The following is a 27,720-nucleotide window of genomic DNA, read 5'->3' on the forward strand; positions in this document are numbered from 1 at the left end:
ATTCATTTAAAATAATAATAAAGGATATTAGTCATTTTGTATTGGAAAACAACTGAGAAAAAAAAAATCCACATAGAGATGGCTACTGTGATCAGAACATGTTGCACATCAGATTGGAGCCTGAACTTCCCACATAAGCACCACAGTGGTCTATAGTATGTGACCACCACTAGTAACCACTAAATATATTTGTGACTTCATAGAAACAGTTTTTGAATGACTCAAAGGGCAGATGTTTTATGGTGTAGTTACAGCATCCACCAGCAGGGGCTAATGCTATTTCCAACTGCTTGCTTTATTTTCATTGAATGAATAAGAACCGCTTCGACATTGGCAGACCTTTTAATAGGAAGTGGCTGTATAGTGTGTAAAATAATGACAATTTTATAGCTCTAGTCCTGAATTTTGAATTATATAGTATTTGTAGTCCTGATCGATAGAGTCCCCCGTTTTGAAGTTTAGTTCAGGGGTTATTGTTGTAGTAAAAATGTGTTGTAAGATTCCACAGTATTGTTGTTGTTACTGTATTTTTGATTAAATAAATGCAGCCTTGGTGAACATAAGACACTTCTTTTAAAGTGTATGTGTGTGTGTGTGTTTTGTAAAGAGAGCTGAAATATAGATATTGTGTCATATCTGGCATGGGCGTTACTGAATCTGAAGTCTGTAATACTGACATGCTTGCAGAGGTGTCTGTCTGTGTGCATTTGTGAGAAAATATTCAGGAGTTCTCGCTAATGTATACAGAGCTAACGCTAATGTATACAGAGATTTGTCAAAAACGAATAACGGTAGCAGTCCACTCCAGCACTGCCGACTCTCATCGTCACTTCTCATCGATCTCCATTCAAGAAAGCTGTCCATTCTGCACTCGTGCAGCATTTTATTGCCTAATTATAAAGGTTGTTGGATTAAACGTGAAATTATAGAAACTCTAATAAAATAATCTTTAACTTTTGACAGTATAGCCAAGCTAAAACATTTCTTATTTAATCTTACTTGACCGATGTCCATCATTCAATATATTTAAATATACTTGTGACTTAAGAAACGAAAAGTTTGTGAATGGCTGTCAAAGAGAGAAGATGTTTTATGGTGTAGTTACAGCATCTACCAGCAGGGGCTAACGCTCTTCCCAACAGCTTGCTTTATTTTCACCGAATGAATAAGAAATAAATGGGAAATGTGGCGTGGCAGGTGCTGTTGGACTGTATGGTGAAGGAGGTTTTGATTAATGACTGAATCAGTTAGTGGGAGGAAGACTCATGTGGGTCCATTACTACACTGCAGTGCTGCTAATGGCTTCAATTACAGCCCAGTAACCAGTGCTGAGCTCACACATTTCTGTTCAAGTGGACTACGAGGCGGTTTCTCTCAGGGGTCTCGATGAAAGCGCATGGGTCCTGTAGAGCTGAGAAAAGGAGGAAAATGGTAGTCACTTATCCAAACGTCCAGTTACAGTTACATATCTCATCTCTGTGGGACTCACACTTTCATGAATAGATGTACACATCAAAACTCAATGGTCAAAACATCTGCTTCATGGTCAGTGCCGTGCGGTGGAGGCAAAACATTCTTCGGCTTCCTTAATATGGGCTGTTTCTCCATTGATTGCCATTCAACAATAATTGTCCATTCTGATTAAATTAAATAGACAAAAGTATTCAAATTAACTTTAAGAGCAAAGTAAAATGATACAATACAATATATAATCTATATGTTGTGTTCTGGTCATTTTAACCCAGAGAGGATTTGTGTAAATGCTAGTGATTTTTTCCTATTTTGCTATACTTCAAATGACTAGTCTACATAAAATCCCTTAGAAATTTCTCATAATGCTATACAAATATTGGATTAACTCTCTTATTGGATTAAATCTGGCTGATTGTAATAAACATTGTTAAAATCACCCATAAATGCTTTTGTGTGTGTGTGTGTGTGTGTGTATAAGTTGAGGCCTACAATCAATCAGTTCACCGAGGCTGCATTGATTTGATAAAAAAATACAGTGAAAACAGTAATATTGTGAAATATTACTTGAATTTAAAATAACTGGTTTCCATTTGTTTATATTTTAAAGATATAATTTATTCCTGTGATCAAAGCTTTACTCCAGTCTTCAGTGTCATGTGGTCCTTCAGAAATCATTCTAATACGCAGATTTGCAACAGTTGTTATTGTCAGCAGTTGTGCTGCTTAATATTCTTTTCTGGCAAGTTTTATATGGTTTCTTTGATTAGAAAGCTCAAAAGAGTAGCTTTTTTTTAACATTGTAAATTTATTTACCATTGTGTTTGAATCTTGAATCCTGAATCTTGCTGAATTCTTGCTGAAATTGAATTAATGCATTCTTGTTAAAAACATCTTGATCCCAAACGTTTGAACAGAAGTACATATTAGGAGTTCCGCAGTGATGTATCATCTTACTTTTCAAAGTAACATTCTATCCCACACTGTGATACTTGTCACCTCAAATGAACTTAGAAGACGCAGTTACAGTAACACAGCCAATGATGTTTGAATGCATACAGTACATAGTAACTTCCCACTGCACAGCTATGTTCTCGGTCTCCCAGTCTTCCTGTCTTAACAGATCTGAGTCAGTGTGAGTAGGCATGATCTGTGCAGCAGCAGAGAAGTGCTGACACTGAGATGTGCTGCACTGATTACAGACTGACTTCTCTCATTTGAAGTATTCACACTTCAAAGACCAGCACTTGACTTTCACTTGGCTCTTATTGTCTTAGCATATGATGCTCAGCTGCAACAGTGATTTATATATAAGCTCACAGATGTAGTGCGAAGGCACAGAGTTCATGAAGTATATGGACATACAGAGACTTTCCTGCATTGACGCCACGTCATTTGCACTGGGAGCTGGATATTTAGGATATCCAACCATATTTAGAATTTTGCAATGATATTAAGGCAGATATATATATATATATACACACACACACACACACACACACACACACACACACACACACACATTGCCAGTCCCCATGGGGGAATAAATAAATACATTTACTAAATGAGGTTTATCTGAAAGTGTAACAATGCAAACAGGTTTTCTGTAAGGGGTCGGTTTAGGGTTAGGGGTTAGAAAATATTGTTTGGCCAGCTGGGGTTAGGGTTAACCCTAATATTGCACAATATTTTATATAGAGGCATATATAAAATGGTTTAATCTTATTTATGTATTTATTTAAAATGCCAAAGATTACTGAACAGATTGAGGCAGATATTAATCCGCTTTATTTATTTTTATGCACAGTGTTCATAACCATATTATACTTAACATTCATATTTATTCAAAACCAGTCTTGGGAAAAGTTGCTTAAGTAATGCATTACAGTATCGTGTTACTCCCTAAAAAAGTAACTAATTATGTTACTTAGTTACATTTTATGGAAATAATGGTGTGGCGAGTGGGGCGGGGCCGAGAGGCGTGGGAACGAGGAGTGAGGCCAGGTGTAGTGATTGGAGATGAGCTACACCTGCGCCCCACCGCCGGTATCGAGTCCCACGTAGGAGATGGAAGGATATAAAACTGGAGCGACTATAGTGAAGGACGAGAGAGGACCAGGCCTGGGCCATTATTTTATTATTTTGGTTTTTATTTGCACGCACCAGTCGTCCGCGAGGGGCTGGTGCGCTGTTTTGTATTCATTTTGATTGTGCGCCGGTTCCCGCCTCCTTCTTCCAGATGAATATGGAGATTTTATCATTACAAATGGGTTGCGCTAATTTTGCGTTACTTTTTAAATCAGGGGATGTCTTGCTTGCTTGTTTTTAATATAAAAAGTTATATTTTAGGCAAATGTAAAAGTAGAACTACAGTAAAATCTTACTCCCGATTTCTCTCAACATGAGGACAAGAGAGCTGTTAATCAATAAATGGGGGGAAAAAAGTAACTGCCGTTACTTATTTGAAAAAGTAACTATTAAAAAGTAAAGTTAAAAGTAATCTGATTACATAACTCGCGTTACTTGTAATGCAAAACAACAATAGTATACTAAACTAAAACTAAACAAAAATAAACATTACTTTAGCTCTTATTCACACTGTAAAAAATGACTGTGATTTTAACGGTAAAAACCGTCAAAATGCTACAGTACAAACCTGTTAAAATTTACAGGGAAAAAACGTAAACTGACGTTCCCAGAATTTAATTTGATGTTTTTTTCTTTGAAATAACTATATTTCTTCTCTCTTTTTTTTTCTTATCTGTTATCTTTATTAGGGTTGTATGTTACATATAATGTTGTTAAGCTAATGTTTATTGCATATTTCAGTTTAATGAGTCTCACCATGATGGTGTTTGAATGTCACTATGCAACTATGTATGATGGGCTTTGTTTCATCACGTGACTTACCAGTGTATTACAAGGGTACAAAACAGATTTCAGTACTTCAATAAGTTGGTATATTAATTACATTATATCAGTTAAATTACAGTATTAAACTGTAAATTTAAGTTAAAACCGTTAAACCTAAAACGGTTTAAAATTCTGGCAACCACAGCTGCCGTTTTTTTACCATGTATTTTACTGATTTCTTTTTACAGATCACATCTACAGTAAGTAGACGTATTTTTAAACAAGTATTATGCCATGACACTATGAAATGAGCAGCTGTGTGTCATTTTAAAATAGCATTTAATACTTCAACAAAGAGTCCATAAATTCATAATCTTTCAATTCACAACTGGTGTGTAACAGGTAAAGCACCTGAATGAAAGGGTGGCTCCCACTCACTCAATTCTGAGAGAGACAGTAAGAATATCCCTCTCTGAGATAACTACACTGGCAGCGTGTGTGTGTGTGTGGGTGGGTGGGTGGGGAGTGTTTAGGGAGAGTACAAAGCAGTGGGTTGTATGCCCTGTGTTAGAGTCTGAAGGCCAGCATGTAAACGTGTGTGTGAACAGACACCAGTGTGCCAGCTGGCAGCTCAGGACGCCAGGCCCTACGTGCCCATTTGCCACCTCCGCTTGGCCTGACCCGTGGCCTGTGAAACCCCTGGCACCGAAACAGCCATTGAGAAGGATACGGGACACAGAGGAGGCGTGGGGATTCCCCACCAACACACATCTCTCATGCCCACTGCCGCCCGCATGCCACCCATGGCCAATTGTGTAACAACCAGCTGTCACTGTCCTTTCTGTGACCCACATTTCTCCTCCTACATCACACACACACAAACACACACACACAGCCGAGGCCGAATGATAGGCATGAAGCACACCTCTCCCTGTACGCTTGAAGATCAAAGCCCGGGCCTAAATTGAGTTGAGCTCAGCATCAGGGGAAATGGAGAATCACCATTAGAGCACTGTGTGTCGAGCGAAGAGTTGGGGAAGTGGGAAATGATCATTAGATGTCTCCACACCCACAGTCAAATGCTCCAAACCCTCCAATTAGATCAATTAGTCAATGAATGTCAGCAGAACATGAGAGATGGGGACCGGTTACACGCCACACACAGATCAAACACACGTTAAGTAGACAGGACCACCACATGGACGCAGATGTGCACGGTTATTAGTGGAGTTTGTTCATATTGTTATATAGCGCTTTATACAATACAGATTGTTCCAAAGCAGTTTCACAGTAATGAACAGTAAAATATGAGGGTATCACTTTAGTTTAATTAATGCCTTGTCTACATTATTCTACCCCATATTTAAACTTAACAACTACTTTACTAACTATTAATAAGAAGCAAAATATAGTTTATTTAGGCAAAAGTTTTATATCTAGTGAATAATTACGTTAAAATAAAGTGTGAGGTGGTGGGTCGGGGTGGGGGTGACATATTTATCGTTGTGAAATCCATGGCCCGCTGCAATTTGGAGCATTAGTTACACTTTATTTAAGGGTCAATTCTCGGTATTAATAATCTTTGAACTATGTAATATCTAATAAACTCTTAATTTGCTGTTTATTATGGTATGTTTATTAGTATGGTAGTTGCTAAGTTAATGCATTGTAGAATATCATATGTGCTTTATAAGTACTAATAAACAAACAATATGTTGATAATAGGGATGCTAATAATCAACTAGTTAATAGTGAGAACTGGTCTCTATACTAAAGTGTTACCGGAGAGTTGGGGGTGTTAGAGGGTGCTAAATACCCTCAAATGAAAGCAAATTTTTAGGTCGGGTAAAATATTAAATCTCTGAGCAGTTCATTTAATGGCTACCATGGCATCATTACATTGTATTTTCCACCAAATTGCAACTCAGGTTGTTGAAATACGATTGGTTGAACAGGCAGTGGGCGGAGTCACACAGACTAAAACAAAAACAGACATTCCGACACGGAACGCACACTTCAAAGTAGAATAACTGGCTGTAGCACGGTTTCTCAGAGAAACAAGTAACACATTTCCTAAATTTCTACAAACACATGGTATTTTTATGCTTTAGTACTGACAAAACAATTGCTTACAGCACCTTTAACTCAGAGTTTAGAAATGTACAGTGTGAAACGCCATCTTATTCCATTAAACACAGGAATAACGGTTATCCCCAAGTTAATTATGATCAGGGTGAAATGTGAATCAAGAGAGCTTTTGCTTCATGTTTCACACTGCTCATAATTTACCTGGGGTTAACAATTTAGACTGACCCAGGGTTAACTATATCAAGTTTAAATAATATGTATTTGTGCTTCGAACATGACTCATACCTCAAATCACGTGTCTTGTTTGAGAAGGTGTGATATTTTAAGCAATCAGCTGATGCCTTGATGCATTGACGCCTTGCAGACGAAACTTAAAAAAACAACAACACTTTACTTGTTTAAAAAAGCCACAACTCTTGATTTGAGCCAGTAAGGAACTGCCTTCCAGAACAGACTAGGAACCACCCACGAGTGGAGAACCATTCATATTTTCTGCAAACATCTAGTTCACACACAAGTCCTTCTACTCCATGAGAAAAATCAAATAAATGAATTATATAATTTCTGGTAGATTGAAGACAAAAAAAAAAGGAGTAGTATTATTGTTAGTATGCATTATGCATGATTGTAATATCTCCTGATTTAACTTCTTAGGGCTGATACAAAAAGACTGTTGCAGCAATTTGATCAGAATACGATAGACTCGCAGGAAATGACTGGAGGGGTCCGTTGATGACATCACTTTGGCCTGATCAGAGCCAATGAAAAATACTAATGACAAAATGATTAGGAAATCAAATTAGGCATCAAGATAACAATATATGTTTTGGCGGAGTCAGATGTGATTTCAGATGTGATTAGAACAAGAGCTGGACAAAAATCATTATTTGTTTGCGTCTTTTAGTTTTAAATAATGTAATATTACAAATGACTCTTAATAAAACATTTGAAAGAGGCCAATGCTTTGAGTCAAGACTCTTCTGTTATATTAGGATGACTTTCAGTCTGCACCGTGTCCTGATCCCGTTAGAGATACTGTGTGTAATAAAGGACAAGCGGCCATAAAACTACATGGCCTAGCAGTTAGCATGTGCACAAACAAATTTGTATACAAATCTAAGACAAAACAATATCAAATGAATTAACTGATTACAGAGCGAATAACAGGGAAAGCGAGAAAGAGAGATGTTATTGACATGTTAAGGTTTAGTCAAATCCAGAGGACTTTTATTCTTTTCTTTCTCTGCACGGTGAAGGTCAAAGACTGAAATTAAAAAGCAGACAAAGACAAAGCTGTAAGTGTAACACTGCATCATGGCCACAAGTGACTCTATAAAGGTACGGTCAATGTACAAAGTGTATCTGTGTTTTGCAAATTTCTGTCGATAAATCAGTTTATATATCTGTTGCTTAAATCTTAGTCAAAATCATTTCAGACATTTTTTGTTTTGTTTTTTTACAATTCTGAGTTTTTTTCCTAAGTATAGCGAGAAGAAAATGTCTGAAGCATAAGATATTCACAATTATTACCCTCAGAATTCAGTTTATATTTATAATATATTTAAATTATATTTCACAAATTTTTTTCTCACAATTCAAACTTCTTTACTCAGGATAAAAAAATAAAAAACAAATTAAAACAAATTAAAAATTAAATTAAAAAGAGATAAACATTTGTAATTTTTTTTTCAGTTACCTTATTGATAAATCTATATCTATCTATCTATCCATCCATCCATCCATCCATCCATCTATCTATCTATCTATCTATCTATCTATCTATCTATCTATCTATCTATCTATCTATCTATCTATCTATCTATCCACCCATCCATCCATCTATCCATCTATCCACCCATCTATCCACCCATCAATCCATCCATCTATCTATCTATCTATCTATCTATCTATCTATCTATCTATCTATCTATCTATCTATCTATCTATCTATCTATCTATCTATCTATCTATCCATCCATCCATCTATCTATCCATCCATCTATCTATCCATCCATCTATCTATCTATCCATCTATCTATCCATCTATCTATCCATCCATCCATCTGGGCAGGTGTGTGCTGCTGGATCCACACTAAACACAGCTCCTGAAGCAGACACACCAAATGCATTTACATTTCCCTGATTAAATTGACTCACTTAAGTCCGATAAGCTTTGGGAACTGTCTTGGCTCTCAAAGATCAAACACTTTTGATAATTCATAAGGCCATCTGTACAGGAAGCCACGCAGGCAGCTGAAACCCACCGAGCCTTCAGTAGGTACAGGGACCAGTGGGAAAGCTCAATTAGCAATAAAGAAAACTAGTTCAAGCAGTGGCTGGAACAAGAACTGAATGTGACAAATAGTGTCATCTGACAAATGCAACAATGTCATTTGCTGTTTTTGTAGCGAGATGTTTGCTGTCTTCAGGATATGGTCATCATGTACCGTATAACAAGAGAAGAAACACTCGATCATGTCAGTCGTGAAATCACAGTCTCTGTAAGTGTGTGAAGTGTGATTTTTTTAAATGTGAAAAGCAGTAATATACATATAATAATAATAATAGCCTGTGATGTGCAGAAATGTAACCGGTAAGAATATATTAGTGTGTATTTAGTATTATTGACACTTCACCTCTTTTATGCGATCAATCATTCAAATATAAACATTAAATTACAGAGCAATTATATCAAATATAAATTAGAGGGAAATGTCAATGTCTTGCTCTGCGGTATTCATGTCGAGATGTTAATTACAAGCTATGCTGAATGGCAAGACCAATATTTTCAAGAAAATCTAAAATAGGGGCTCACACAGTATGCAAGTGTTTGTGTGTGTGTGTGTCTTAGACATGTATTTTAAGTGTTAAAGGGCTAGTTCACCCAAAAAATCTAAACCTATGTGAACCAAATAACTGAAACAAAATAACTGAAATTTAGCACAATGTTCATGCTGCTACTGTATTTTCCATAAAATAAAATAATCTGGCTGTCAAGCATCCAAAAAAGCACCATACAATTCGGACAACATTTTTGTGCATTATTATATAAGTGAAAGTAAATGAGTAAATGACCCCATCATTTTTGGGTGAACCATCACTTTGAAATGCATAACCCCATTGTGTGTGTGTGTGTGTGTGTGATTACCCCGTGAGCTGTTCTCCTGCGGGCTGAGGGACAGGCTCTGGCCATCAGGCTGCTCAAATATAAGGAACTGGTAGCGGTGGAATCCAGAGCCTTTGGGTGGAGTGGGACGGGTGTATGCTAAAGACAAAGAACAAGCAATAACCCCTTCACAGCTCCCGAAGAGTATTCATTTAACTGTCACCTACTCCAATCTATTTTCAAAGGTTTAATGTCCCAGAAAAATAGACTGTAGACTGCTTGTCCACCACATGCTGCATCAGGGTGTTTTTGGGGTGGTTACTAGCACAACCGGCCTCAGATGGCACACCTCTCAGTCTGCTCACTGCTCATATGATGCACACTTCACATTTATTCTGTGTGCTTTAATCTGATTGGCTGGTTTTACACGACATTAGGGATTAAGGGCAAATAGGCTTTTAATGAATCCACCCAGAAAACGAAGTACCAGGTTGGAAATAATTGGAGGATTTGCTAACATTTTAAGGGATATTGCTAATCCCACCCCTAAATGGTATGCAAACACAAAACAAACTGTGATTGGTCACAGACGGCCTCTTCTTGTCTGAGTGGGCGGTTCTTGGCCAGAAAGTGCGGCATAGTGGATCTGACTTTTTGCCATCTAGTCAAAGGTCTGGCTACACAAAACTAAAAGATCCCAAGTTTAATATTTAAGATCAGAGGTTAGATTAACTCCAAATGTGCAATTGCAATAAAATCACGCAGAAGAAACACTCACCGGATAGTTGAACAGCGCTGACGTCTCCTCTCTGTAGTGCTTCCCCCTGCAGAGAGACACATGAGAGAAACAGAGTGCGGTCAAAGCAGACATCGCTGTACATGCACCATTGTCTCATATTCACTGCTTCTGAAAGAAAACAATGATGTGATTTTCTCCTTCACTCATCACCGAGGGCCACTCAGACCCTCCAGGAGCCTCACCTCCATGACGGGATCCGCCGTATTTAATATCCTCAGACAAAGCCAATTCCCAGGCAAATGAAGAGAGTGACTGGATTTCAGAATAGTAGGTTCCCATATTATTAATTGTATATTAAGTTTCCGTTGCCTAGGAACAGAGATTCACGCTGAGCTTTTTATGAGTTTTGGAGTTTTTTTTTTCCTCCCCCAAAGGCCACTCCTATATTTGTCGTGTTTAAACCCATATCCTCAAGCAGAGTTAATGCTGCACAGTTTTAACTGTAAATAGCCCACTGGAATGTTTGCCTAATGGATCTGATTCCTCTGTGCCGAGGCTGTAGATTACTGTAGTTTAGACCGCATACAGTAGGCCTGTGAGATAAAAGCTTTAAAAAGATAAGGAAGCACTATGAAAAATACTGAGAATGTGCTATTTTCAATGGGAAGTCCCCGCTGATAAATGCCTAGCATGGTTTGTCAGAATGTCAGCAGTCTGTTATTGTCAATCAAGCAGACCCTGTCATTGAAACGCTCTGCTCTCTATCGCCCCCTCCAGGATGATGGAGGAACTGCACAGACAGGGCTCACCTTTACTTCAGGTGGATCAGGGACGCGATACATTGGGTGAAACATTGAGCTTTACTGCTGTCATGTCACATAGTTATTCATTAATGTGGGCCCATTTATTAAACATTATGAAATATTATATATATATATAATATATAATATAAGTTTAGGTGCTTTAGGAGTACAGTATAGAGACAAAATGTCAAAAGTTAAATTTAAGTTTTTTAAAACTCTCTCATTAAGATTTAATGTCAATGCAATTTGCTTTTGTATTTAAATATTAAAATGCGGGGAAAAAAAGAAAAGAAAATGTAGGATTTACTAGATTTTATCAATGGACTGGATGGTAAAGTTGTGTCTATATGACAGGTAAGTCAAGTTTTACTCATAAGCAGTGTAAGTAATTATAGTTTTATCAAAGATTATGAACACTTCTTTCCCTGCATGCTGTAATAACATGCACTGATGATTCATGCACAGTGAGACCAAACGTGTTTTGATAAAGTAAACAGCATCAATTTTTATATTATGTTGACTTTAAATATCTCTTACGAGAAAAACTTGGCCAAGAAAAGCAGTAAATAGATATACATCATAAAAATACTTAAATATATAAAATGACACCACATAATTATAGAGTCCACAAATGAGCAAGAGCAATTACATCTTGAACTTTAAGAATAAGTATAACAGATGTAGTGCAAACCAGGGCTATTACAGGTAACAAAAAAAAGGTGAACTGAAAATAAAACACACACACACACACACACACACACACACACACACAATAAAAAAGTAACAATAATAAAAAAAAAAATAATAATTATATTATATATATATATATATATTTTATATATATATTTTTCATTTAGATTAAATTATGTAACTAACAAACTAAACTTATACTTAAACTACACAGGCAATACAAACTTGGAGATGACAAAATGACAAAAAAAATAAAAAGCAAAAAATTACTAAAACTTAAATTTAAAATGAAAATCTAAAAATAAAGACTTTCTAGTAATAATAAATAATATTGTATAATAATAATTATATCTGGATACTGAAGTAGCACTGATACATATACACATACACTAACTACATCTGAACATAAATATGAGTTGTATATATATATATATATATATATATATATATATATATATATATTGCATCTAGTTATGAATGCAAATGAAGGTCACTGTGCAGCATGTGTAAGGTGACATGTTGCATAGTGAGCTTCAGGAAATGAGACTTCGTGTGAAAACATTGTTGAAGACAATGAACTTCACAAAGCTACTTTTCTTCATTTGCAACAATTAGATTCAAAGTAAGAGACGGCTTTATTTAGAAATCCAGCTTGAGCTCCGTCGCCATGGCAACAGGTCGTCAACAGTGCTGGGAGGGTGAAGCGCTCGTTTTGGTTTCCCACTTGGTCTGCTTCAAATATTCACACTCGCCCCGTTACAGAAAACCAGCGCTCCTTTGTGCTGATATATTTTGGGGAGAGTCATATTCACACTTCGCAACGAGCATAGAATTATTAAACATCAGTGAACTGATGAGCATATTGCACACAGATGGCAAAATACTACATTACCAGCACGTAGAGACATTTTAGGATGCCAAACATCATTAAAAACCTGTTGCATTATAGCGCTCGAAGAGCACAATCTCTGGGGATGTTTGAGACTCTGAAATGGGACCCAGAATGTATTTGACCCACTTGAGCCTCAATGCAGTGGGAGGGAAAAGAGTCACACTTATTTTTCATGACATTTACACCTGCAAGGACCAGCATTCACTGAGAGACGTGATGTGGGAGGAACTGCAAATGCAGACAATTTGAGTGAATGCAGTCGGGGTTTATTGAGGAATTCAGATCAACTCTTCTGTCAATTTTCATCGAATGTTGAGAGCTTAGATTGGACTTTTCTTCAACAAATGATGACAAATTTGCTCCAAGGAATAGAAAGGGTCAAATTCTGTCATTTGTTCCCCCACGTCATTACAAATATGTATGAATATGCAAACATTTAACATTTGAATAATGTCCTAGCTGTTTTTTTTCCATGTAATAAGAGCAAATGAGGACAAAAACATAAGTATCCAAAAAGTGGTCCATTTAACACTACTGTATATTTCAAGACAGACCAGATCACTTTTGGTGCTTTTTAAAAATAATTTCAGACCACTTCAGTCCCCATTCACTTTCATTACAGTATATGGAAACCAAAAACCAGAATAATCTTACATATTTTTCATTTTGTGTTCCAGAGGAAAAGTAAAACACACAGGTTTGCGAGTATGCGGATGAACGAATTATGAAAATTAAGATGTTTATTTCAAGACAAGACACTACAGGTGAATAGAGTACAGAGATCATCGTACTTCCATGGTTGATTCATCACAGTAAATTAAGACAAATGTTTGCATTATACGTTTTCTGAAATGTTATCCTTAATCATGCAAATGAAGCATTGTGTCAAGGGTTGTTGAGGAACGAGGAAAGCAAATGAAGATTCATACTTTAATGACTTTCATATGGGTGTTGTAACAGACATAACACCAGATAATAAACGACAAAGGGTAGAACAGAATCAGGACTATAAATGCATACGGTAAATTAGGGAACTAAACAGGAGCATCTATACAAGGATTTACCAATCAGAAACTGGTAACTAATGAGAGCTCATGACAGACATTACAGGAACTGAACTAAACTGAACATAATCATGATATCAGCTCCCCCTCTCGGAAGGCGTGACATCATGCCACAACAGTAGATGATAGAAAAGAGGGCAGAGGCTTTGGCGGATGGCGTGGTGCTGGTGAGGGACTGGAACCTGGAGAAATCAGAGGAGACCAACACCATGGTGGAGCTGTCGGTGGGAGAAACCAGGGAGTACCTTTGGCCAAAGGACTGGGCAACACCTAGAAGCGGATCCACAGAGGCGGAACCAGGTGATAGGAGGAACCGGTGGAGCAGAGAGGCTGATGTACCAGGGTGAAATCGGAGGTCTGGAAGCCCAAGGTGCAGTGGCTGGCTCCCGTGACAGAGGCTGAGCCAGGGATTCGGCTGACCGAGGTGATGATGGAGTGAGTGAGGATGATGGGGAAACCGGAGGAAGGGACGAGCCCGGTGATGCCGAAGGGGTGGAGAGTGGGTTGAGGTGCAGCCGGAGACCTTGAAGTCCATGGTGGAAGCTAAGTGTTGACCAATCAAGGTTTTTCTGGATGTACGAGGGTGCCCAGAGGAATCCAAGGACAGATGGGCCTCGGTGGAGATGAAGGAATGCAGAGCAGGACCGGAGTCAGCGGGCTGACAGACTGAGGTGGAGACAAGGGCCTGGAGGGCCAAAGTGCAGCTAGGGACTCGGTGCAATACCAAGCTGGTGGAGGGGAAGCCTGAGGCGAGGAGCTAGCGGCGGATGACACCAGTGGGGCAGAAGAATCCAGGGGACTGGCTGAAAACAGCAGAGGAGATGAGACCAGGAAATATGACTGGGACATCGGAGGAGGAAAATCTCTGGATGGGACCGGAGCCTCTCAGAAGACAAATGTTCGAGGGTGGGTACTTGAGTGGGAACAGAATCCACAGACCACAGATCTATGAGGTTCATGTCCACTCCTCACTTTACAGTGGCGTGATCGGCGTGCTTAGTCTCCGGGGCTTTGGTGGAATCCGGCTCTGGTTTCTGGACGAGCCCTATTGGTGTCTCAGGCTCACTGGTTGTGAGGGAGAGGCCTCCGTCCTGGAGCATCCTGCCCAAATAACCCCAAATAAACCTTCGGCTTTCTGATATGAGGAGGAGACATAACTCTGGTGAGTCCATATTTTCTGTTTGTTTTTATGCGGTCGTTCCTTCTGTCATGGGTTGTTGAGGAATGACAAATAGACTTTACTGAGAATATGGGTGTAGTAAAACACATTCACGAGATAATAACATACAAAGGGTAGAACAGAATCAAGACTATAAATACCTACGGTAAATGAGGGAACTAAACAGGAACAGCTATACAAGGATTTACTAATAAGAAACTGGTAACTAATGAGAGCTCATGACAGACATTACAGGAACTGAACTAAACTGAGCATAATCGTGACATATTGTCTAATTAAACACAACATAATTTGCATAATTTTACAGAATAGAAGTCTGAATATTAGATAAAGCCATGTTCAAACTTCTTGTTTAATTCTGTAGACATATTAAAGGTTTTTATTTTAGATAACTTTTAGAATTATTTCTATCTTTTTTTATCACTCCACAAATCAGAAAATATGGTCATTAAAAAAATGTTCTTCACATTTTTACACACACACACACACACACACACACACACACACACACACAAAATAAAGTGTAATAAAACAAACACCTTGTATGTGTATTTTGAAGGTTTTGAAGTCAGAAAACAGACAGGTATGTATATGCAAAATAAACCAAAATCTGTGCATGGAAAAAAACTAAAGTTTTGCATGAATTGTCTTGCGTTTAAAGTATTGATACATGGGGGAAGATTCAATTAATAAGATACACATTTGATCTGGAATGAAACTATAATGTGAATCCAGTGGCAGTGTGTGAATGTTTCAAATAAAAGCCATTCAAACAGAGAAGAGTTGACGCAGAGAACAAGACAACACCCCTACACAAACATGAGCGTAAACGCATCCTCAAAATAATAGTGATTCTGAATCAAAATAACAGCTCTGGGGAGCCATTCTCATCATGAATAAACAGCGGATCTACTTCAGTCAGTAAGTGTTTTTCAGAGTCACGTGGCCATCTTTGAGGGCTCTTCAAATTCTCCACAGTGAAGCACCACAAAAGCACATCAGCAGTTTGTGAACACAAAGGGTTATGCACACACATATTCAACGAGCAGCGGGGCACTGGGGCAGCCGTCTTACTCCCGATTCTCTGTTCTGCTTTCACTGTGGGTAGCATGTGGTTCACAGGTTGTAAACCCGGTTGAGAAGAGGGTTTTTATTCAAACGGTGAGGGCAACAGTCAGTGGCATTAAATCCATGTTCTGAAAGTCTGATATTGCCACAGTTGGCCTCTATTTATTCCTGCTGGCACAGTTCAGTGTCGGAAGTTTTTTAAAAAAAAAATTTTCAATATCACTGGCTTCAGTTACACTGTCAATTAAACAAAGGAAAAATTTGCTCTTTCTCAGAATTGAGACAACAATTCACAAACCATTGAAATGAAAAGAACCAGATTGATTGTGCATCTGATCAGACCTCAGCCTCATCTCCATCCATCATGTATGCAGCTCACATCTAAAGCAAGTAATGCCCTTGTGCGGAAAACATTTATTATGGTATGACATGATATATGATATAATTTGTATATAGAACTTATACCGATCCTTATTTAAATTTATTAAATGAATTAATATTTATTATTTACATTGGTATTAATACATATTTATTCATAGTTGCTTAAGTTTTTGTTTTGTTTTTAATTATATTTCTGATTTATGTTCATTTATATAATTTATATTTTAACGTAATAAACTGCAAACAACAAGCCATTTTAAAAATCAATATTTGTTATTTTTGGTTTTATTTTATTTTTTTGTTGGTAATAATAATAATTATTATTATTATTTTAACATTTTTACAATTACACTTAAGTATTATAACAGATTTAATGTCACAGATCAATGCAGACTCTGAGCATCATAGTAAACAGTTTTAAAATGATAATAACAATTCTATTATTACTTTACATATTGAAGAAACTATGAAAGGTTCTTGTCCTATCATCCATAAAATATCCCCAATCACTTAAAACAATAAGTGATTCCTCAATAATGCACATAGCACAGTTTCTTCATTAGTGTTAGCGATTTGTTCAGCACCTCTAGTTAAACTGCCACTCAGGATTTTTGGCACGGAGATCTAGCAGGTCCTACAGGAAATTCAAATTCACAAGATGCTGCTCTAGGCAGGATCTCAGGGGGTTTGGAGACTCATTATGCCTCGGCCTCAGCAAGCTGGAGTCTCTAAATGACCGATTTCCCAAGATCTCGAACAAACTTGCCGTAACAGTAAACTTCTAATCTGTTCTACTGAACACCAAGTTCCTCCAAACCTTTCCCTCATGCAGGGTTACAGGAGGAACAGTTCAGAGCTTGAGTGAACTGCTCTGTTTGAAGGGTGCGAGAGGTTCTCCAGTGGTTAACTTAAAACTACAGTTGGAGAGGAGAGTGATCTTGTAATCAATGACATTAACATAACAGAAAATAAGAAAACAGCAGTCTTTAAATATACAGAGTTTCAGTCTTCGGTAACTCTAAATCTGTTCCTATTCTCGGTCTCATCCCGATTCAGCTCAGAAATCACACCTGCTGAGACTAGCTAGCTAACCATTTCTGGACATGTTTTGCATAATGAATATTAGCCTATTCGACTTAATAATTGCTTGAGTGAGATGTAATCTGCCACTATTGTGATCAGAATGCCTAGTGTGCTCAGTACATCACTCTTTCACATTCCCCCTTTCCATTTGTAAGAAATAAATAATAATACAAATATTCATGTCTCATTTTAAAACCATTAGTAGAGAAGAAAAAAAAAGTATTTTAAGATTTGAGATTTATCAAAAAAATCCCATTATTCTTACTGTAGATTTTCATTACTGTAAACCGTAGTTATTTTTTTTACAGTAATTACAGTATTATTTTTTTTACTGCATTTCAGTAAATATTGAATAAAGGGAATAAAGTCATAGTTTTTGCTATTTTTAGACCAAAATGTATTTTCGATGCTTCACATTTTTTTAACTGACCCTCTGATGTCACACGGACTACTTTGATGATGTTTTTCTTACCTTTCTGGACATGGACAGTATACCGTACACACAGCTTCAATGGAGGGACAGAGAGCTCTTCGACTTAATCTAAAATATCTTAAACTGTGTTCTGAAGATAAACGGAGGTCTTATGGGTTTGGAACGACATGAGGGTGAATTATTAATGACATAATTTTTATTTTTGGGTGAACTATCCCTTTAATGATTACTAAAACACTTGAAAGCACTGTTGAAACTGTCTTTATGAAATCACAGGATTGAATGTGTTTTTATTTTTAAATCCCCTAAACTTTTGGTTTTTACTTGTGGGATTTTAACCATTAATTATTAATTCACACTTAATGCGCTCCATTTTTGTTGCTCATAAAACAGACTTCATTTTCACTGAGGTACCAAATGTATTAATTTGTTCTCTTCTAGTTTTAAGGGTGAAATATGACCCGGACATGTCCTCGGCAGGTTTGGTGTGGTTCACCCGAGAACAGCGAGTCTCCTGTTCAGTTCTTGAGCAGCGAGAGAGAAGAGGTCCTGCTGGGGCAACAGCGTAACAGACGGGAGAGAGAGACGGAGAGAGAGAGAGAATGGCAGATGGTGTTCACAGCTCTATTTCTGATACTGGACCTTCACCATGAGCCCGCTCCCCTCCCACTCCCCCTCTCATCCTCACACTCCCTCTCTCTCTCCAAATCCAGCCCTTCCTCTTCCTAAAAGCCCCGCTCTCCCTCACTCCTGCCTACAAACCCTCTGACATCTCCTTATCTCCTTTGACTCTCGTTTCTTGTCATTGTGCCTCAACATTTAATCTATTCCAAAGAGCCGCCATTCTCCCATTCATCCGGATTTAACGTTTGGCTTTTGTTGGGGAGTCACTCTTAGATGTAGGTCATGTGATTCAATTACATAATCCCAGCGCATGCTGTTAGAATATGCTTTCTGGCATGCATTTAATTCGGTTCTTAAAAGGTTAGCGGCATCGCAGCGTTGTGCTGGTAAATAGCTTACATCTCCTTTTTGTTGGGTTTATTAGAGGATTATCTAGCTTTTGTCAAAAGATGTTATCTTGGCAAGGAAACCGTTCCAGTGCGATGCCTTCCAAAGTCTGCCTGTTTTAAATGGTTATAGTTTCAATGCGGTTGTATTAAACAAAGGCTGAACCCAGGGTGGTAATTGAAATGAGTGCTGCTTGTGATCTTATGCTCCACTAACTCTCTGCGTCTCTAAATTAACTCAGGCGGTGTCTTCATCCACTCACAACCGGACCACGAGACCTCTCAAACCCAGACCGCAACAGTCACCATAGAGATATTCATTACCGCCATTGCCTCATTACTCACCTCACTGGCATTATAAATTACAACTCTTAAATCCATTAGCACATTTTCTAAATAGCAGATTTCATTCAGTTAGATTTTAAACGCAGATGAAGAATTCACTGCAAAACTGGTGGGCAATTGAAAAGAATTTTAGACTATTTCAGACTGGTTCACTAAAAAAAGCATCATTCTGTCATCTTTAACTCACCAGCATTTCATTATAATGCTGCATAATGCTTTTTTTTTGTGTGTGTGTGAAACACAGAATGTTGAGAACCAAATAGTTTTGGTTACTATAGACTTCCACATGGACAAAAAAAAATCTAATGGAACTCAATGGGAACCATAACTCTTTGGTTAACAACGTTCTTCATAATATCTCCTTTTGGATGAAATGGGAGTGAGTAAATGATGTTGGATAAACTATTCCTTTAAGGATTTGCCCCTAAAAAGTTGAATTTTCTGCATCATTACTCCAGCCTTTAGTGTCACATGGTCCTTCAGAAATCATTCAATGCTGATTTGATGCTCAAGAAGCATTTCTTTTTGCATTTATCAGTGTTGAAAACAGTTGTGCTGCTTCATATTTTTGTGGAAACTGTGACATGTTTTCCCCCAGGATTCTTCGATGAACAGAATATTCAAAACAACAGCATTTACTTGAAATCGATTTCTTTGTCTACCTTCGTCTGTCTAGTGACCGTCTAGTCTCTTTGGATCACTTTCTTGTGGTTTTGCTAAGTACAAGTATCTACATTTTTTTTTCCAAAACATAAACAACAAAAAATAAAAATAAAAATCTATATGAAAAGGTTTCATTATTTGTTTTTTCATCACAATAAATGATACATTTTATACTTTTTATTTTTAAAAGTGTGCAAAGACACCAACAAATATATTGCCATATTCATATAAATAGTAGAGAGGGGATAGGAAATGATAATGGAGAAAAAGTGAGGACTGCATAAAGAACAAGCTTGACAACATTCATTTTATAGTGAAAATAACTAAAAATGAACTAGAAATACTTAAATACAAATTATTTTTACAAGCATAGAAGTTATTGCTAATTAAATTGAAATAATTATTTATAGAAAAAAAGACCTGCAGTCTAGTATACGCACATGCTCAGAGTCTGTTAATTTTAGTAAAGCATAAAGAAAAAAATGACTTGAGCTTGAATACATGTTGAAGTTAAACAGAACAATTCTCAACAAACCACTCAAGCCAATGTACTGACTCCAAGATGCTTGTGTTTGGGCGGCGTCTACTTCAGGGAGTCTTTGCTCCATTGACCCTCAGCTAAATTAACTCACCATTCAGAGAGTTAATAAAGGCCAGAAAAAAGTCAATTAATATGGTTAATAAGATGAGTTTGCTAATACAAACAGTCCCTTTTATGACGTGAGCTTTTTAAATGAGAACACCGAGCACTGGACTGCTTGACACTTCCCAAAACCCACACACATCTCTTCAGGCCAGGCTTGAGTGGGTCTCCTTATTAACCCAAAAGGTACTTTATTACTTACACCACAGGCTAAAGAAACAATCAAACCATGACCCATTTGAGCAAGATTAAGTTTAATCTAAATGCCAAAACATTACCTCAGTGAAGGAGGTAGGATATGCTTGGACTCTTTACGGGATCCTGAGCAATGAGAACACGGAGAACCAGTTACTGGTGAAGAAGCCAAGGAGGAGGGGGAGGATTATGACTGTGGAAATTCAATAAATGCTAATTAGGCTCTCGTGAAGCCTCACCAGCCTCGATCTCATCATCTCTGGTGCTAGTTATATTACAAAATACATATGAACACTGCTACTAAATAAATGCTTGTTACACACTTGTGTACTGTAACTCCAAATCTATTGCATAAATATAATGAAAATGTTCCTGACACTTGCTTTAGATGAAGTGAGTATAAAGGTATCATATATAGTTGCATGTGAGACTGTGAAGATGTCAAGAGGTTTTCAAAAGATGTGAAAGAAATGATAGAGATCATGCTTGTTAATATTCAGTTGTCCAATTGGCATCTTTATACCATGTGTCCGCTACAACCATGTTTTTTTTTTCAGTTGTTTTAATGCTAAAGTGTGTGTTTGTTTTCTTTCTCTTTTCTCAGCGCCGAGAATTAAAGAATGTTCAACTTTGGATAAAATGCAGCGCTCATCACTATTACAATTTAGTCAGCTAACCAATCAGAGTAGAGAAGGGGCGGGACTAAAATCACACCAACCTACCGTCACACCCTGCTTGTACTACAAATGCACTAGATGGGCATATTTCCCAAACTCCAACTGTTTTTTTCCTCAAAATATAAGTTATTGTGTATATTCCAATGAGATAGTATTTACCATATCTTTCAGTCAATGACTCAAAGAGCTCAGGGAGCTCATGACTTCTAAAAAACAATTTGCATCTTTCCTCCATTTCACTGCCCACATCTCACATTTTTAACTACAAAAACATTGTTCTGTCACATGGAAATGTACGTTCAAATGTGAGGTTAAAATGTAATACAAAACAATGGAGAACACACTTCAAAATATATCTCCGCACTTATGTATCATTTTCCCTTCTCATTCTGTCTTGTAGTTGTTATCTGTGAATTGTTTCATGGCTGGAGAGCGAGCAAGATGATTGTGCTGATGAGGGAAGCCCCCGGACCGAGTTCCCTAGGTAACCCTGTGGAGAGTGGGCAGAGCGGGGGGCGACTGATGCCTGACTCATTTGGAGGGAATCCTGGAACACGGCGACTGCCCACTCCAGCACACCCCCGGCTTCATCAGCAAACAAACACAAACACACACACACCGAACCGACACTGTCCTTCACACACACACACACACACACACACACACACTGGCATTTCATCCCCTAGGCAGCAAGGTAAACCCTGAATGTGTGTGTGTGTGTGTGTGTGTGTGTATGAGTCATACCTGCACAGATGATAAGAGAGATACAGTAAAGCTGAGAGTGCAGTGGAGTGACACCGATCAGCATTTGCTGACTAACAGGAAGAGATCGAGGCACATGAGCTCTGATTGGTGGAGGAGGAGTTAAAATTGGGATATGCTTAACTGAAGAATTATCATAGCTTCTTTCTTTTAAATGACAAAGTTATGCTACCATAGCAATAAGCAATCCATAACATAGCACCCGGCGTAATAATCAAGGAACTTTGCTGCCGTACCATGGGTGCAGCAGGCGCAGTGATATCACGCAGCGCCTGAAAATAGTCCCATGGTACGGCAGCAAAATTCCTTGATTATTATGCCGGAGTGAGAGTTTAGTTCCTAGCCATATCAGCTTAAAAAAAACAGAACTTTAAATTTTCTGTTGGTCTTCATATACGATGTAACTATTGGAGTTTGGAAAATGAGCCTATTTTTTTTTTTTAAAGTGGAGTGTTCCTTTAAATAGTGTTCTGATGCGGTATTGGAGATAGTGTGGACTTCATGTGCATTTTGTATTTTTTAGACCTGGGAGAGTCTTGCACATTTACGTCTGTCACATGCACACACTCTAAAGTTGCCAAGACTGTAAGTATGTGTGTTAGGGGCAGGCCCATTTTTTTATTTATTTTTCCTTTTCTTTATTAGTGAATGTTATTGCAAAGAAAACATGTTTGAAAAGTAATAGTAACTTGCTCTGCTTTTCAAATTACTTTCCATTTCATCTAATATGACAAATTCACAGTTTTTTTTTTTTTTTTTGTTAAATCAAATCACCTTGTCAAACAGTGACCAGATTACACAAAATTGAAATTATATAATGTTTAAGTGAACAGTATAAATACATTATGTAATAAACATGTATTACTATGTAATTAATATGTAACAGCACAATTTGAGGCTATATATTTTTCTCTCCAAAATTGTAAATATAAACGTGGACAGTGCCAAACACACAGTAAAGTTGAGGAAATGTAATTTCTCGAGCCTCTTTAGCTCTTTGTGTGGGGGAGGATGAGGCTGAAAAGATAAAAAAAAAGTCTATTTGGTGGTCAGGTCCAGCCAATTAAAAAGGAATAGCAATTAAATCACTATTAAAAGCTATTATGAGGACTCAACAGGCATGTAATAATCCTTAATTAGCTCAAGGTCACTTGATGTCTTAAGGAGTTTCAAAGGACATTAAGAACGAACTCTGTGGGAGGTTTTGGGGGTTGTGTTCAGCAATAACCTCTCTTTATTCATGAACTTTAGGATGAGTGACCTGGAAAAGTGTCATAACAGCACAATGAATGCATTAATTTGATTTTAAACGAACTATGAAGATTTAGATTAACTTGTAGCAGAAAGTTCCAGCGAAATTAGCATTTCTAATAGTAACGTGTGACTTCGAGAGGCATTAGGTGCAATACACTACATCCTGAACTTCAAACAACACGAGGATATCACACTTCAACAAGACTCCTACTGTGTAACAGCGTACAGTCTTTTAAAATACACCAATCTAGGCAGTAATTTGGATCGACTCTGGGTTTTTCACGCAATGTCTCTCTCTGTAAAGAGGCACTACTCAGTGAATCACTGCAGTGGCTGTTTAATTCTTGTATTATAATTGAGATAGAAGCAGCTCAGAGGTTATAGAAACTGCTGGGGAACCAGGAGCACTTCACGGAGAGGTTAACGAACCCCGCAGCCCTCTGGGAGATGGAGTATGCTGTTAATTTGACGAACGTGGATGAATGCTTTTATGCTTTTATTGACGGTGACCAGAAAACGGCCTTTGCGGGAATGAAAGGTTTTTAGTCTTGCAGCCGTTCGGCTCACTGCAGCAAAACAATGCCGTTGAATGCATTTGTTGGAAGAAAACTAAGTACATAATTGTTTTGACTGTAATTACAGGGGCAAAATGTTTCTTCATTAATTCCCCCTTTTTTCGTGGAAATCGTACAATGAAAACATACACACTGTATTACATGTTTTATGCAATGAATGAAAAAGTTACCTGCATATTATATTGAGGGGGTCTACACGCTCAATCACCAGAGAAGTGAGAAATTCGATGGACTCCATCAAATTCAAACCATCTAACTTTTCTTATTTATATAATAAATATATATAATTTATTATTATATTGCTAAAAACATATCAAATACAAATGTAAATGTATTTATGAGGAATATATATATATATATATATATATATATATATATATATATATATATATATATATATTGCTACTTCCAGGTTTTTTTTTATTTATTTATTTATTTTTTTTTGATATTTGTCACCCTTAGAGGATTCAGATCATCAAACAAATGTTAATATTACACAGAGATAACCCGAGTAAATGCAAACTGGAGTTTTTCATTTATTAAGGGGAAAAAATCTCTCCAAACCTGCCTGTAACTACGTGAAAAAGTAATTGCCCCCTAAATCTAATAACTGGTTGTGCCATCCTTGGCAGCAACAATTGTAATCAAGCGTTTGTGATGAGTCTTTCACATCGCTGTGGGGGAATTTTGGCCAACTCTTCTTTGCAGAATTGCTTTAATTCAGCCACATTTGACGGTTTTCGAACATGAAAGGACTGTTTAAGGTTTTGCCACAGCATCTCAATAAGATTTAAGTCCAGACTTTGACTTGGCCCCTCCAAAATCTTATGTTCTTCTTGATCAGAGGTGGACTTGCTGGTGTGTTTGGGATCATTGTCCTGCTGCGTAACCCAAGAGCATTTGATGGCTGGACCTTCTGCTTCAGGATTTTCTGATAGAGTGCAGAATTCATGGTCCCATTAATTATGGCAAGTCATCCAGGTCCTGACCATCACACTTCCACCACAAGGTTTGACTGCTGCTATGATGGTATTTTTATGAAAAGCTGTAATGGTTTTATGCCAGATGTAACGAGACATACACCTTCCCAAAAAAGTTGAACTTTTTTCTCATCAGTCCACATAATATTTGCCCAAAAGTCTTGGGGATAATCAAGATATTTTTTTGGCAAATGTGAGATAAGTCTTCGTGCTATTTGTTGGTCAGCAATGGCGTTTGGCTTGTAATTCTCCCATGGATGCCATTTTTGCCCAGTCTCTTTTTTTATTGTTGAATCATTAACACTAACCTTAATTGAGGCAAGTGATGCCTGCAGTCCATTCGATGTTGTACTGGGTTCTTTTATGACCTCCTAGAAGAGTCGTCGTTGTGCTCTTGGAGTAATTTTGGTTGGCCAATGCAAAACTCGCTGTCATGATGCTATGGCGTTGTGGGTAGTTGCTGTGCGGTGCATAAGGTGTAATGACTGCTTTTAACATGCTGCAGTGTGGTTATTAGAGTGGTTATGAGGTGTACGCTTATTACTCCATGTCCCAATAAATAAATGAATACTCTACTCACTAATCACGAGACCCTAAACATCTGTCCTGAAAAAAAGTGAAATAATTTGAGCCATTATTCATCTCTCCAGCACAAACAAGTCATGCACCAAAGTTTAACTTTGCTATTTCAGATTTCTGTCCAAATGAATCATACTTGTAACAAAAAATAAACCACTGAACAATATGTAACAGCAGCAAAGCATTAACACAATCTGACTGCGATGGCAGCTTGCTTTCTGTTTATCACTGTAAAAAACAGTCTTTTTCTGTGCACATGAAGCGAATCTCCCGGGGACTTGCAGCGCTAGCGTTCGAGCTGCATAACGCCTCTCTTAACCTTTGACTTCCTGTGTTATTCTTACCTGAGAGCGCTGCTGCGTCGGTAGCTAACGAATAACATTTTTTTTTAAACGAGTAACATCCTCATCATTTAGAGCTGCGAGCTGTTTATGTTTCTTGACTGTCGGACAGGCAGGGGAGCAGGGGAGAGAGAGAGGCAGGGGCTGCAGGGGAGGAAGCAAAGAGAAGAGGAGAGGATAGAGAAGGAGGGGAGCGATTTAATCCCCCCCAAAGGAACTCCCCTCTGAACCCCGTATCGTGAACTCGCAGGCAAAACTCGTCGCCATGGGCAACACCACACACAATGTGCTGTCTTTTTAATTTCATCAGCTGTGAGAAATCTATACCGAAGCGGCGAGATGGAGCGAGAACGAGAGAGAGAGAGAGAGAGAGAGAGAGAGAGAGAGAGAGAGAGACGGAGATAAAAAAATAAAATAAAATAAAATAATGCAACAGGCGAAAATGACAGCTAGTTGCTTGACTAATTATTGCCGTTCAGAACGAGACAGTGGGAAAGGGGTGTATAGGCTGTAATGGTCATGGTCAGTGGTCTGCAGTTGTGTAGGAAATGCTTTAATAGCATCATTCAAACTTATGCCAGAAAAAAATAAATCTTTCATAGCTTGAGAGGCTCGATAATCCAAGTTTAATAAAGGTATTGACACCTATGGTTTCATGAAGAACCTTTAACATTCACACTCTTAGAAATAAAGGTTCTTCATTACATTGACAGTTCCATGAAGAACCTTTGACACCAGTGGAAACGTTTTGGAAAAAGGTTCTTTAGAATATATATATATTTTTTTACTCTTAAAATGAAAGGCTCCAAAGCAATGGGAACCGGTTTTGGTTCCCCAACCAACCTTTCAGGGAAAAGATTTATAAAGAACAATTTTTGAACATTTTAATAATCTGAAGAACCGTTTTCCACCATAAAGAACAAGTGTGCAATACAAAAGTTTCATGAATGTTAAAGGTTCTTTATGGCACCATTGCTGCCAGTGAAGAATTGCATTTGTATTTCAAAATCTAAAGAACCTTTTGCCACTATTTCTAAGTTTCCTTTTATGTAAAAGGTTCTTCATGGAACCATAGAAGCCAATAAGATGCACCTTTATTGGGTGAATAAGATTAAATAGATGTTCAAGACTGTATCTTCTCCAAAGAGTGCAAATGACCCCAGTAATCTAGTTTTCAGAAGTGATCTCATCAGTGCGGATTTGTAGGACCCAAAGTCTGCCATCAGATTCTGAAAAGATCTAGATCTTTCTAGATCTACTGTATGTGATACTCTCAACAATTTTCTCATTTGTGTTTGCTTTTATCTTTAGGAACTTTAGAAGAAATCTCCAAGATATAACTTAAAAGGTTTTTACAGCAATGCCACATATGATATACAGTACAGTAGCTCCATATAACTTTTAACATTCAGTCTTTAGATTATCCTTAAAAAAATGTAATTTACACGTTACTTAATTTAAGAGCTGCTCACTGAGAGGTTATTTGGGGATCTTCTATTGCACCACTGTGAACAATCCCTTTTGAAACCTTTATTTCTAAGATATTATTAATATTATTATTTAAAGATTGTGTTTTTTTTTTAAATGTGTTTTTCTTTTGTATAGGAGAAGGCGACACTGTGCAAATTATAATGCATGGTAGCTATAAAGATGTTAAGTGATCCAAAATAAAAAGGAAGTGTTTCGTATTTTGATTCAAGCGTGGCCATGTTAAGTCTGAATTTAGTGTGCTTTGTCCAAACACGAGAGCTCTTCTAAATCCTTTGAAACATGTAAACACATCTTACCCTCTCAACTCACTTAAAATGCTTACGTTTCTTACTGTCTGACTTTTCATATTTTTTGC

The 27,720-nt window shown here is 37.6% G+C and overlaps 1 protein-coding gene across 1 annotated transcript in view; it reads right to left on the reverse strand.

Moving 5' to 3' along the window:
• The window catches only part of pebp4 (phosphatidylethanolamine binding protein 4), a 104,444-nt gene that overhangs the window by 5,357 nt on the left and 71,367 nt on the right, over positions 1–27,720 (reverse strand). The window contains 2 exon segments of the mRNA XM_026269954.1: positions 9,560–9,676; positions 10,296–10,341. Of these exon segments, the coding sequence (XP_026125739.1) occupies positions 9,560–9,676; positions 10,296–10,341 (163 nt within the window).

Source organism: Carassius auratus, chromosome 8, assembly GCF_003368295.1.
Source record: "Carassius auratus strain Wakin chromosome 8, ASM336829v1, whole genome shotgun sequence".
Lineage (NCBI taxonomy): Eukaryota > Metazoa > Chordata > Actinopteri > Cypriniformes > Cyprinidae > Carassius > Carassius auratus.